General features: G+C 34.4%; 1 protein-coding gene across 8 annotated transcripts in view; it reads right to left on the reverse strand.

The window, feature by feature from the left end:
* Nucleotides 1-1,730: 1,730 nt before the first annotated feature.
* GTDC1 (glycosyltransferase like domain containing 1) overlaps nucleotides 1,731-13,906 on the reverse strand; it is a 385,507-nt gene continuing 373,331 nt past the window's right edge. For all 8 annotated transcript variants that reach the window (XM_058548908.1, XM_058548907.1, XM_058548905.1 and 5 more), the window contains 3 exons: nucleotides 10,403-10,473; nucleotides 9,609-9,700; nucleotides 1,731-4,386 (listed from right to left, as the gene is read on the reverse strand). In XM_058548908.1, coding sequence (XP_058404891.1) covers nucleotides 4,303-4,386; nucleotides 9,609-9,700; nucleotides 10,403-10,473 — 247 coding nt within the window. In that variant the 3' untranslated portion in view covers nucleotides 1,731-4,302. The remainder of the gene's footprint in view (nucleotides 4,387-9,608; nucleotides 9,701-10,402; nucleotides 10,474-13,906) is intronic.

A 13,906-nucleotide genomic window follows, 5' to 3' on the forward strand; every position in this document is an offset into this window, starting at 1 on the left:
CATGCAACTAGGGCATCCTAAAGATATTAGAGAGGACTCCTCTTCATGGGATGGACTTCACTGAAAGTACAGAGCCCACAACTGGCTCCTGTGTCTTACAAGGAAAGGCAACAGGTAAATAGTACAGGAAGTGGGCAGAGTGGTTAGATCAGACAGCTGTGCCACGAAGCTCTGAATGTTCCAAGATAAAAAAGACTGGTTCATGTAACACCTTCCTTCATCTTCCTCTCATCAATACCCTTGAAAGGGGAGTTTACAGAGCCAGAGTTTTCCATCCTGTATTTGTAATGCCACAGGCATTAGTTAGAAATGGTGATCAGCAGCCCCAGGAAGAAGGAGCCCATGGATACTCAGGTTCGACTCTTTTCATAGCATGATTTATTTCAGGGTCAAGGTTAAGTCTTTGGCTCCCGGTAAGCAGAGGAAAGTCCTCTCCTGCAAAACTGGCAGTTAGGGCACTTGCTTTCACTGTTTGAGGGAAAATGGTTTTCTGACTCCATCAATTGTTTAGAGTCAAGAAATGTTAAGGCTGCCATGGGAGCAAAACTAACCAAAGTATTCATAGCTCCTATCAAAAGGTATATCCAAAAATAACATTTAAGACATGTAGCAAGTCATAAAGAGTAGGAATAAGCCTTTGTGTAAAGAAATGGACCATTAACCACACAGTGAATATGCCTCTCCCAGTTCTGTCTGTTCTTTCCTCCATCCTCCTCCGACTTAAACATTATTGTAAATTTAATGTTAATTCCCATGCTTTTTGTTATACTTTAATCACTTATGTACACATCTTTGAGCAATATGTAGAACTGTTTGCATGTTTTTAAACTTTCCCAGTTACATTTCAACGAATAGCTTTTAAGGGAGGGTACATTCTAGAAGCACTGGTTGTCCCATATCTCAATTCAAATTTTAAAATGAAACATGTTCATGTCAGTGGTTTATCATATACTCTCTTTAGTGTTACATGTAACATCTGATATTAAATACCACCCAATTTTCCACTGAAACAGAAAGGCTCTGTGGGTGACACTTGTCAATAATCAATAGAAGAATAAAACTCAGAATATGTCAATATTAAAAGACAGCAAGGACTATCATTTGAAAACTGATTCTATCACCCACATAGTATCTTGAGACTTAAGCAAAAAAATTTTGTGTCTCATAATATTTCTGGGTAGCAGATGCTTTCTCAAAAGCAGATTTTACTTTTAAAAATATCAAATATAATTAACACCTTCAACATAAAATGAAATCTTTGCTTCCAGATGCATTTCAAGGTGTTGAAATGAATCTATGCAGCCCTCTATGGCTGCAAGTTTCCAATGACTGACTGATTCTGCTGCCATGTTTATGTGGCACGTCTGAAGAATTGAGAGCTCGAGCAAGGCATTTAAACTTAACTGTATATAAAGGATGCTTATTAAAGTAGGAGCATCATGAGAAAGGTCTTTTGACCTATTCCTGATGAACATGGTATAAATGAATAGGTTAAGAACTAGGTGCCCTGCTATTTATTATAGAAACACCTAGCCAGAAACACAGATTAGGTAAGTTCAAAGAAAGCATCTTGGACATTGAATCAAGGTCTTGATAATGGGCAGACTCTTAAAGCGATTTAATATTAAAATTGGTTTAATGATTTATCTTAAAAGTATAAAATTAACAGAATATTTAAAAAAAATATCAAAATTTTCAACAACCATATTCAAAATAAGAAATAATGGGACTGTTTGATTGCTTTGGTGCAAGTAAGGGAAACAGGAATTAAAGAGTCAACTTTTATTCTCCGTTATCCTCTGACTTCAACAAAACATGGGTTAATTTACCTAATAACGCTCCATTCCACCATATCATGGGTGTTGAGAAGCGCGCACACACACACATGCAGATATGGTTATCTTTTCAAATGTTAAGAATTACGCATTTATAAAACGTTTTATTGCTTATTTGCATTACTACCAAATTTGACAGCATAGTTTTAAGAAGTGGCTACTTTAATGTAAATTTTTATTCCAGAAGGAATGCTGGGCACAGCTAAGACAAAATTTGAGTTTATGGGTATAGGAAAAAAAAACTCCACATACAAGTAATTTTCAATATTATATTTGCCAAAATCAGGAAAATATTTAAATGTTTTGGATGTACGATCTGAAACGTAGTTAATGGTTTTTCCCCATCAATTAGTGAGAAAACATATATGGACAGTTGTGCATATATCTTATCCACTGTAAAATGTGAGCCCATTATTTTCAGCGTAGTAAAACACAGTAAACTAAGAACTGTTTCTCGGCTGTGAGGTTATAATTTTATTTTGAGAAGATGTCATCTATGACATGGCACCTTTCTGACAGAAGCAAATTTACTAGTCTAGTTCATCTCATTCATCTCAAACTCTGCCCAGGAGAAGTGTCTAAGAAAGTCATGCATTTTTAAATATCTTAACTTTTGCACTCAAAAGGATCACACCTCATAGATTCCGAGTTCCATAGTCTCAGACCTGAAGGGACTTCTGGAATAATTCCGGAGCCTTTTGTTTTATGAGTGAGGAGGTAATTTGTTGAGTGACTTCCCCACAAGCTAGGAGTTGAAGCCAGTGCCGTGATGTCCATCATACATCATGGATCTCACGCTGGTTAGGGAGACAACTCTCTGTGCAAAGATAAAGCTTGTTGTTTCTGCTTCTTACTCTTCCTGCTTTTAAATTCCCAGGCCTCATGGACCCTGAACTCCTGCTTTCTTTGATCTGGAAGACTGCTTCTATCCTGAAGGCTCTATCTGCCTCCCTGACCTTGATCTATTTCCTGCTTACAATATTGCCACCTGTCAAATGGGCCCTACTGGACTTCTGAACCTTTGCCTGCTTTATCTCAGATGCCTGCTGGACCACTCAATCCTTCTAGAAGCCAGAGAGCCGGGCTTGGCCCTTGTCTAGTCTCCTCTCCCTGGCTGCTCCTCACTCCGCAGTGTATAGAAGTTATTCATTTCAAAAGCTAGGAAAGTTAGAATTTACCTGTCAGTAAACAGAAGATGGTTTATCAACAGACTTTACCTTAATGACTACAAATGTTTACCTCCTGCTTTCCAGAATGCAAAGAAAAATCTTGGAAATGTCATAATATCTGACAAACATTTGCAAAACAGATATTTGTTCATCCAGAAAAGAAACAATTGTATTCGTTGTCTCCGACACAAGGAAAGTGTTCAGTGAGAAACATACTGATAGATGTACACACTTACACGTAAATGAGATATGTTAATTAAAACTTGCAGTGGGCACTTTATTAAAAATTTATTTTATAATCTAGCCATTCAAAACATCTTTACATCAACAAATACAGCAGCTTGACTATTGGAATCATAAGTCATTTATCTTGGAAAGGTTATATTTGTAGCTGGATGCAAATATTTTTGAGGAATATTTATATCAAAATTACTGGTTTTGTTAGAAGTATTTTGATTTCTCTATTTTTACCCTTGGAAAGAAAATTAAAACAAGTGTCTCAGTGTTCATTTTATGAGCAAGATGGCCCCACTTAGTGTATTTCCCATGTTTGTCTGAATTACAGCTATTTATCTTGCAACTTTCTTTAAGATAAATTAAATGCAAATGTAACTCTGTGAATCATGGAAATACCTGCCAGACCCCTTATTAATACCTTCACTTAAAAACTCCTGTGCCAGAGAGTCATTAATTTGCTAAAAGTGCTAAAGCAGCCCTTTGCTCACAAACAATTCTGAGATGGCTGCCCAATTAGTCCAGTAGCATTCCGACCCTCCTTTCAGACCCTGTGGCCCTTTGAGGACACAAGAAGGTTCCAATGATAACCTGGCAACCTAGGTAGAAATCCAGCCAAGTGTGAGCGTTTGAAGCTGCAGTTTGGCTGCTATCGTGTCGGCGAAAAGAAAGAATTCAGGCACCATGTCATCCAGTACAAAGGATAAAAACGGATTCAACCGGAAATTCAATGTGGCACCACATATGGGATACATGAGTGCGGTTATACAACAGGCCACATATTTTTTTTGAACAGTCTCCTCCATGTGATGCCGAGGACATGTGTAACCATCATAACGTCTCTAGGAATCTGTATTTAATTTGAGTTGGGGTGGTGGCAGGGATTGGAGATCTGAAGCCGCCACAGGTTTGTGGCAGATGGCTCTGTGTCAGCTATGACAAGCAGCCAGGCTCGGCTTCCTCTGCAGATTTTCTTTTCTCTCTGATCAGGTAAATATGGGCACACTCTGGAAAGTTCTACAGATTCTGCCTTAGGCTGCAAGTTTGTGACTTAGCCCCATCTGTCACAAATCTTCCCCAGGTTCTGTTGTAAGCAGAGACCTGAATTTACCATGTAGGGCTGCCCAAGAAAAAGGAGCCATTTCACCCTGTAAGAGGAGGGAGAGAAGAGAAAGCGATGAAGAAGCATTAACGACCTAAAGACTAAAGCATGCTGAAAATTCTTATTGCAAATTTGCATAACTTACATTAATTAGATTTCAAAAAGCCACCAAGTAAATGGTTCTCGAGTTTCATCACCTCTGGAGATCCTAGTTTCTGATTGGTTTAAAGTGTAACTGTATTTCCAACCATAAAGGAAAGCTCTCGTTTTTTTGCAAATGGGTACATTCTGTTGCACACATATTTCCTGGTTTATGTTATGGATGACAGCTATTAGAAGTTTATCATAACTTTTAGCTTTTATAAACACAAGATACACAACACTCTTAATACATGTTTTTGCTAATGTGAATTTTACTTTTAAGTGGTGAAGGCACAAGAGAAATGCCATTACTATTACGTGGAATTTATAAAGCACTTCAAGTTTACAAACGGGTTTATATTCATGATTTCATCATAGCAGTCCCTCAGGGGGAAAATGCTATTAAGAATTAAGAAAAAAAAATTCTTCCAAGTTTACAGATGAATCATATAGAGGCCAAGAAGTTCACCTAAAGCCAGGCTACAAATGAGTAGCAGAGGACAAGAAGCAAAACCTCTAGCTGATCTTAATCCCCCAAAGTATATCTATTGTGCTAAAGGATTTTTGCTTTTATTTTACTTAGACAAATTAAAGGAAAACCAAGCCAAATAAAATCAACGAAGGAAGTGAAGAAGGAGAGAGAGAAGAGTAGGGAGGAGGGAGAGGTGGAAGGAGGGAGAGAGAGAGAATTTGAGAATTTGCCTTATATTGTGCTGGTGCTGTTGAGAGATTTTAGAAGTTCTAAAAATGTCACAAGTTTTTAAGTCTTCATTTTTAAGGAAAAAGTAATGACTTTGGAGGAGTGTTAATACTAGTGAGCAACACCTTATTCACATCTAGAGTATAAGCTTAAATTAAAAGGGAACTATAAAGTGACCAGTCTTGTGAAGGAAACTTAAAGTGGCTTGGCTGTGGTTTGGGTAGATATAGCCTGATATAATTAAGGCAACCACAAATGGCTTTTCTGGGCACTGAGTCTGAACTGTAAGCTTAATCATTGTTTGGAATCACTTTTAGGTAGAAATCTGAAAATTCTTCTCTCCTCCAAATAATAGCAGGTTATAAAGGTTTCTGGAATGTTGAAAAACTTGGAGAGGAGAACAAAATAGAAATCAGCAGCTATCATCTGAAAAATGTTAAGAAACTACAGGTCACTCTGGTAAAGCACAAGAAAGAATGGCATCTCTTTTTTTCACACAGAATATCGCTCAATTTGTTAATAATAGTAAATGAGAAATAGGATGGGAATCAAAACGTATTCCTTTAGTCTGGGCGGTCTGCATTTTATATGACTCGCCCATTTGCACTCCTGTGCCATTTTTAATACTGGTAACAAGGGAATGTCCATAAATTTTTCTCTAAGGTATTTTAAAATATAATGATCAAAGGTTCTTTAAAAGCATAAAGTACTGATCTCAAATAATTGCTGGGAATTTTCAGTAAGTAAATTCACATAGTAAAAATGAGGCAAAAAAATACACCTTCACAGTATTAGACTTGCTTCGGTTGGAAAAGGAAGAACTATTGTTAGTGTAAAAAGTCGATCCTGGGCCGGCGCCGTGGCTTAGCGGTTGGGTGAGCGCGCTCCGCTGCTGGTGGCCAGGGGTTTGGATCCCGGGCGCGCACCGATGCACCGCTTCTCCGGCCATGCTGAGGCTGTGTCCCACATACAGCAACTAGAAGGATGTGCAGCTATGACATACAACTATCTACTGGGGCTTTGGGGGAAAAAATAAATAAATAAATAAAAAATTAAAGAGTCGATCCTTGGTTAATTATTTTATGATTACTTCTAGAACCTTGTGTTCAAGTTAGGTTTGGGAGTCATAAAATAGCTCTCTATTGTGGATGTAATGAAACTTACTTTACTTATGTGACAAGTTACGTGGTCAAGGTGTCTAACCTACCTAGAAAAGGAAATGTCCCAAAAGTACAAGAAAGCTGCGGTTAATGACTTAAACCTAGATGTAAACTTTTTAAAGAGATGGTTTGGTTTTTTAAATTAAGAAAGTGGTGTTAGATTTTTAAAATAATTAAGAAACATTTCATTTCTACATGCACTGGATTTGTCTAAAGATCTTAAGAAAAATGTGTGTGAGAGAGAGAGGGAGGGGAGCAGGGGGAGAGAGAGAGACCACATTTGCATACATGTGAGGAATTTAAACATTTCAAATCTGAAACCATTTCAGGTGAGAAGTCACGGGCACGGTGTTCTGTAGTAGAAAGAGTCACTTTAAGAAAAAAAAGGATCAAATTCTGTTTCTGCTTTTTGGTTACTAGCATTCTGTTTCAAATCCTGCTTTAAATTATAGCCCCCAAACTCTCACTCATATTGAAAGTATAACATCTCATGTGAGAAGAAAGCCAAGTGTTAGTAGCCTTATTCTAGTCATTAAATTTCTAAGTGTGAATCCATATGAAAAATCCTATCCTAAAGTGAACTCTATAGGATAAGCAGTTGAGATGATTTTAAAATGTAAACTTTTAACAAAAAAAAAAAGAGTAAGGTGTAAAAATGTAAAAGGAGCAAATTAAAGAATCCGAGACAGTCTATCCTTTTAGATCTTAGAAGCATATGTTTTATAAAAGCAAAACAGCACTGTCCAATGGAATAAATGTAAAAAAACCTCCGAGATTTTCTTTACAGTACACATAAAAGACTCTTCTATTGCATAAGAAAAGGGGGCAAAAACCTGCTTTGGGGAAAAGAACTCTCTGGTGTGTAATGAAGGCAAATGTTACCTGAAAATGTGTATATTTATAAAACATAGCTGAAAAAATATCATAACTTATTATATCTTAATTACAAAGTTTTAGAAGGCATTCTTTTTCTGTTTTGGCTCTAAATCCTATTACAACAACCAAACTAAATCTCTGGTCCTTCCTGTGATTTTTACCAGTTTCTCTGGACAATTGCATCATAAAACTCTTGATTACTTATAATTCTTGGACTAATTTATTAATTTTTGAGATTTTTGATACCATCAAGATCTATGAATGATGACATATATGAAAGTGTATAATAGATTTATAAGAAAAAAATCCATGGTAGAAAATACATAAAATGAATTACACATATAAATTCTTATAAATGCTGATGTGTGAAATACTATTTTATAAAACTTTGAGATGGAGCATTGTAGGATGTACTGACTAAAAATATATATAAAAAGTAGTAACATGAAATAAAATTTAAGGCATAGGTTATCTTTTAAGCTGTACAAGAACAATTTGGTATATTAACAGCATACCACTAAGCTGACATTCTTTCAGAGTTTTTCCAGAAGTTGTTTGTAAAATAAAAAATTATAGCTATGTTATGGCAGTAGCTATATTAAAATATTTCAACTGGAGATCTGTTTTCTTTTGTAACTAAAGGCAACTTGTTGCAGTAACTTTTGAAATGGTTAAACATTTGCAGATGCAAAATAACAGGGATAATAAGACCGAACGAGAAGCAAAGTTAAAAACTGATACATTTTGATGGTGGAAATACAATTATAAATACTTCACCATTCTCATCACAAGGAAAAAACATTTTTTTTCTTTTTTGGTATTTATATGAGATGATGGATGATGACTAAACTAATGGTGGTAATCATTTCACAAATTATGCTATACCCCTTAAACTTAAACAGTGCTATATGTCAATTATATCTCAATAAAATTGGGGAAAAAAACTTCACCAAAAATTCAGCCGAAAGAAAAAAAAAATCGATAATTTTATGGTGAACTCATTGAAAATAGCTTTGTGTCATGTATAGAAAATGAATCCATTTGTATTAATACTTATTCTGTTTCTTCAGTTTTCATAATCTGCACATTTTAATAGTCTGTCACGTGGGAAACTACTTGATTAATATTTTACACAAACAAGACTACTACTGAACTTTAAAAATTAGAAAATCTGGACGTAAATCTTGGAAGACAGTTTTCTCTGTGAGGCTTCCCACGTATACAATACAATTGTATTGACTCAAGGAGTAATACTGAAGCCTGGAACTGTTCAGTCAGCATTTTAAACTATTATGAGCTACCTTCTGAACCATTGCCAAGTTAATAGACAATGAAAGATAATGAGCTTGAAATTGGGTGTTAAATTGCATTTTTGGTTCTCTCCCTTTTTCTTGAAGTTTAACTGTTTCCTGCAGAAACAAAGTCATGTTTTGATGTATCACTATGTAAATATGTATTTTAGGCCATGAAAAGGCAAAGGAGAGAAAAAAGGCAGAGAACTGTATTTCATGTAGGAAGGCTATATATTAAGATAGGAAAATTAAAATATGCTGGATTATAAAACTGCTAGATTGTAAACTATACTGAATTTATGTAAAATGAAGATGCTACATTCAAAGAATATAAAAAGGTATATTACTCATGGCCTAGAGCCACCTTCAAAACTCGTAAAGCAGATTTATCCCAGTTCAATTACTTAGACTTTTAGTAGGGCCTCTTTGTGTGGTTATTTCAACAATGTAAAATTCTTGATTCAAACAAGGAAAAAAAGATAATGAATGAGGGGACTGAATGATGATGCTATTTAAACTATTTTCCTTTTGCCTTTGCCATTCAGAGAGGAGTCTTTAGAATTAGACAGTCTAATTCTAAACAAACTGAGGATTTTTATGTCATTTTATTAAACACAAGAGAAACATTTGATTCTTGAAAAATCACCTTTCAAGTCATTAGAAATGAACACCAAACTTCACGAATGTCATTCACCTGAATTTTGGAGGACTGAAGATTTCATTATGATGGGAAGAAAAGCTTATCCTCATTAGTATAATTGTAGAATCTTTCCTTTACTTCCTTTTAAACTAATGAGTTACATTAATCCAGGTTCATTTTTATAAGCCTCTTGGGGCTAAATGTAAAGGACAGTCATCTCAGAAAACAATAAATTAAAAAAAAAGCATGTACTGTGCATTAAGTGCACGTATTTCATAAGACCTAGGTTAATACGACTGGCATCCAGTTTAATTAATCCTTGTTAGTGTAACAACTAATATCCCTCCCTAGCATGTTTCCTTTAAACATTAGTATGTTAATTAAATGTTTTTTTTTAAAGATTTTTCTTTGTACTTCAATATGGCATTTATACCACGTAAATCTCTTCTCAATAACTACCTTATAGAGATGTTTTCTTACAATATCTGGTCTTTTGCAGAAATTCTGGAGCCTTTTTGAAAGCTGTTCAGGTGTAGAATACAGATATTCAGCTGCAGGAAAAACAGATACATTTTTAATGAAACAAAAACCTCAAAGCACACACTCGATATTAGTCACTTTACTAATTAAAAATGCATATTGCTCTGTGCCGCCTTGTGTTTTACATTATTTAAGCATGATTTTATAAGGTTACCTCAGCTCACAAGGATGTTTAATGCTAAATAAGACTGTGTAGTTGTGCTGTTTAGACATCTCCTTTGGGTGATTAAAATACATTATTCTAATGTAACACAATGCATATGTGATATATTTAGTGATGAGAATTTTTTCAAAGAACTAGTACTATAGCCATATGTACCCAGTACAACAGTTGCATATTATTAACTAGTCAATTGTTTAAATAATTTGGTGTGACTTTCAGTCCTCAATTTTTCTCTGTGTATATCATTAAAAAAAATCTGTAAGCAATTGCAACAACACTGACCTGCTTATAAAAATCCATCATTATGGGATGTGTATGCTAACAATGAAGAATGCTATTTGAAAACTTGCTTTTTTGTTATCTTAAAAGAACAGATGGTAAATATAAGCTTACTCTAATGTATTAAAACACATAAAATTTTCCTTAACACTAACATGTTGACTTGCCAAATAAACAATTGCTCCTGCCTAAGTTTATTTTCAAACTTTCTAATTTAGCATGAATCATGTATTAAATTTCAACAAAGATGAAAGTACATTAAAGCAGCTACCTGGAAATATTTCGGGATAAACCAAATCTTTGGGACAAAGTGGGTAACAACCACAATACACAGCTTCCAACCTAAAGAAATTTTAGAAAGAGGATAAAAATGTATTAAAAAGACATTACTATCACAGCCAGAAAGTGGTTTTGTTTGCCTAACTTTTCAGTATGAGCCCAGAGTTAACTGGGACGAAAAACATGGTCGGCAGTATGAGCCTAAAAGCCAAAGTTGCTCTTTTAAAAGATTTTATTGATCATATATGAATTTCATAGAACAGAACCAACAGCATATGTTTTGTTCACTGAATTAATCAAAGCGCAGCTCTGCATTTTTTTTTTTTTTTTAAAATACTGTTTAACACATTTTATAATCAGCAGATAAACACATGTAACAACATGGTAAAGTATGGACAGCTTTTCTTAATAATGCTGCAAAGCCCCAGAATGTTCATTTTTCAAAAATGTTTAAATAAAATAGCAAATACTTAACTTTAACACTGTAGCCGTAGAAATGATGGAGGCACTTTTAAAAGCATCAGAAAAAAATTTACAATCTGTTGTGATGGGGCATTTTCATTTTAAGCTCATGCTTAAAAATAATTTGTTAGTATGCAGAATGTAAAACTATTTCCCCCTTTTACTGAAAAACTCTCATGAAGATTATCTTAATGAACATTTTGCTTCCTTGGCTAAAAATTCACCTCCTTTTACATTTCATAAGAAAAGAATACTTTTATTATTAAACAAAGAAACAGGAAAGTTTCACTTTGTCAGAGATTTCCCCAAGGACCACCTATAGGAAGTTTTTGTTCATGTCACAGAAGTAAGGGTTAAGCAGAGGGAAGGAATTGCATCTCGATGGTTGTGTTCCTCCTGCATAATGGCTATTGATCTGACATATAATAAACTTTAAAGATACCACTGTAATTTCTGTTGGCTAGAAATTATGCAGTGAAATTCAAAACACTCTTTAAAATATGTTTATTTTATGGGAAACTTTGAATTGCATCCAAAATGTTGACCAAAGGCAGAATTTTATTTTGAACTGTAGATTTTTTTCAACCCCAGAAAAATCTGAAGTTATGTCAATGTTTACCTTGTTTATTTACAGTGACAAAGTACATGCAATTTAAGCTGTTTTTAAGTGGGTGATGTTTTCCCTATTTTACGATGTTAACTGAAATTAGTTTAAATGAAAAGTATTTGCTTTGAGCTGCAAAGTTTGGAAAAATACTGAGTTCAAAGTTTTGCTTGAGAACTGATGGAAGTTACAAGATAACACAGAGGAAAGTCACAGGATCTAGTTACCAGTTATTGATTTCAAAATCCAAACCAATATCTAATGTTTTTTTCTCTACACACATAGGGTATGCATAGAAATTCTTATTGTAAGCACAGCTATAAACTGCACTGTGACTGCATTATGAAACCTTCAAAGTTTTGAACACAAAAACCAGTAATATTCTTTATGAACCAAGAGAAAATATGTACTCTATCTGAAGACACTAAGTTTTAAAATGCTGTGCCAATCGAAAAGCAAATACATATGAACATTCTCTTATAATTACATAAAATCAAAAGAGTGAAGTCACAGGCATTTCAGAAAGTGCACATGTTATCTGCTTTTTAATAATGGATTTGAATTAGAGTGTTCTGTTCCCCGAAAGAAAATTGCAGGCCAAGTTACATTTTGAGTCATCGTATGAGCATGTACCATGCCATTTCCAAAAAACCTCTGCTAATTAAAATACAGTGAGATAGGAATGGTATTATGTGGTTTAGGAAGAAAAAATTTACAAATTTGGATTTCAACTTTTATTTGTAAATTATCTTATTTGCGGTTACATTTCTAATTCATCAAGAAAAAAACCAACACCTCGTTTGATTATAACTTTGACTTGTTAAAATACTAAACCTTATTATATACATTATTTATATCAGGACTATGTTTTAAAATATATTAAATAGGCCATATTTTACAAGAAGTTTATATCTTAAGTTTCTCATATTTTGCTATTTTGAAGAAAACTATCTCATGACAATAATACAATTATTCATCATTTCAATTCTTATGCACTACCAGTTAAATAATAAATGGAATTCCAATTGATCTATTGTTAAAATGACTAGCAAATGACCTTTTTATTCCAATTAACAAATCATCTGCTAAATCTATGAATCTTAATATTCAGATCTATTCACTTCAATTCATACAATTTATCTGCAAATAGTTGTTGGGCTTTTGATTCTAAATATAATTAGCTGATAATTTTGCTTGGCTGAATTACTTTTCTGGAGGGCCTGCAAAGGCTCTCAGTCGCATTATCTAGCAATAATGAATCTGATAGGTGAAATTTTTTACTGTAATGAGGATGAGACACAGTTGTGACACCTGAGTCTACTAATAACAGAAGACTGCTAATTATCGACAGCACTTTTTTGTGTGATGCAAGGAGAAAAAAAATCCCTCATTATTAAAAAATAAAAAGTTACAATTATAAGTGACACCGGAGGAGAGTAAATAAAATGGAGTGATTAAAACATTGCTGCTTTAAGGGTGTTTTTAATTAAGTGGAAATGCTAATGTTGTCATACTTAGCAGATGGGATTAAAATTAGTTATTGTAAGTAACTCATATTTTATGTTATGGTTTCCACAGCATGTCTACAAGATCTAAGAAAGTGATACATTCCATAAGACATTTTAAAAATGAAATTCTCATACTCTTTACAACTCATAATAATGAACATCATGAATAAACTATTGAAAAAAAATCCTGCCAAGGATTTTACCATAGTGACTTAACTAGCAAGGAATGTAGCCATAATGTACTGGACTGTTACAATCTCACTGATGGTATGCCTTTTGCTTTGCTGATTGTTGCATTCCCTATTTCATTCACACTCAACAAAAACAAAAGTTTGGTACTTGGGCATTTAGCCAACATCAAATGTAGTGTCAAGAAGGTAGGGTCTGGATACAAGGAAAGATCATGACCACCCACTAAGGTGATGTTCTAAACTAAAACAGAGGATGCATCATGTAACTGCAGATAAAAACCTAATTGCACACTTTCTCCTACTTTATTTGTGTAAAATTTTCCATCTGCTACATCTAAAGATGTCTAAACTGTTAGTATCAAACCTGCATTCAGCTGCCAGCTGTGCACATTAAGGATTGCAAAACACTAAGTAAATGAGCCAGCGTGAAGCTGAGTGGTAGTGGTCCATCTGCCCAGGGCTGTGGGGAGGGACCCCGGTACCTGGTCCTTTTCAGAGCCTGTCTTTGCTTCAGTGGATAAGAAAGAAAATTAGCCACATTTCTAAGTGTCTCCATTTACAATACTCAATTTATCTGCATTTTCCTGGATAACTTCTGTGCAACCGATGAGTATTCTCCTACAGCAAGTTAATGGAATTCATCTCTTTTTGAAGGTTCTTTGGACAAATTTTAATAAAGCCCATTTAGAAATTGTCTTGAATGGTTTGGCTGACAAGTTTCTAAACAATTC

Source organism: Diceros bicornis, chromosome 10 (assembly GCF_020826845.1).
Source record: "Diceros bicornis minor isolate mBicDic1 chromosome 10, mDicBic1.mat.cur, whole genome shotgun sequence".
Taxonomy (NCBI): domain Eukaryota; kingdom Metazoa; phylum Chordata; class Mammalia; order Perissodactyla; family Rhinocerotidae; genus Diceros; species Diceros bicornis.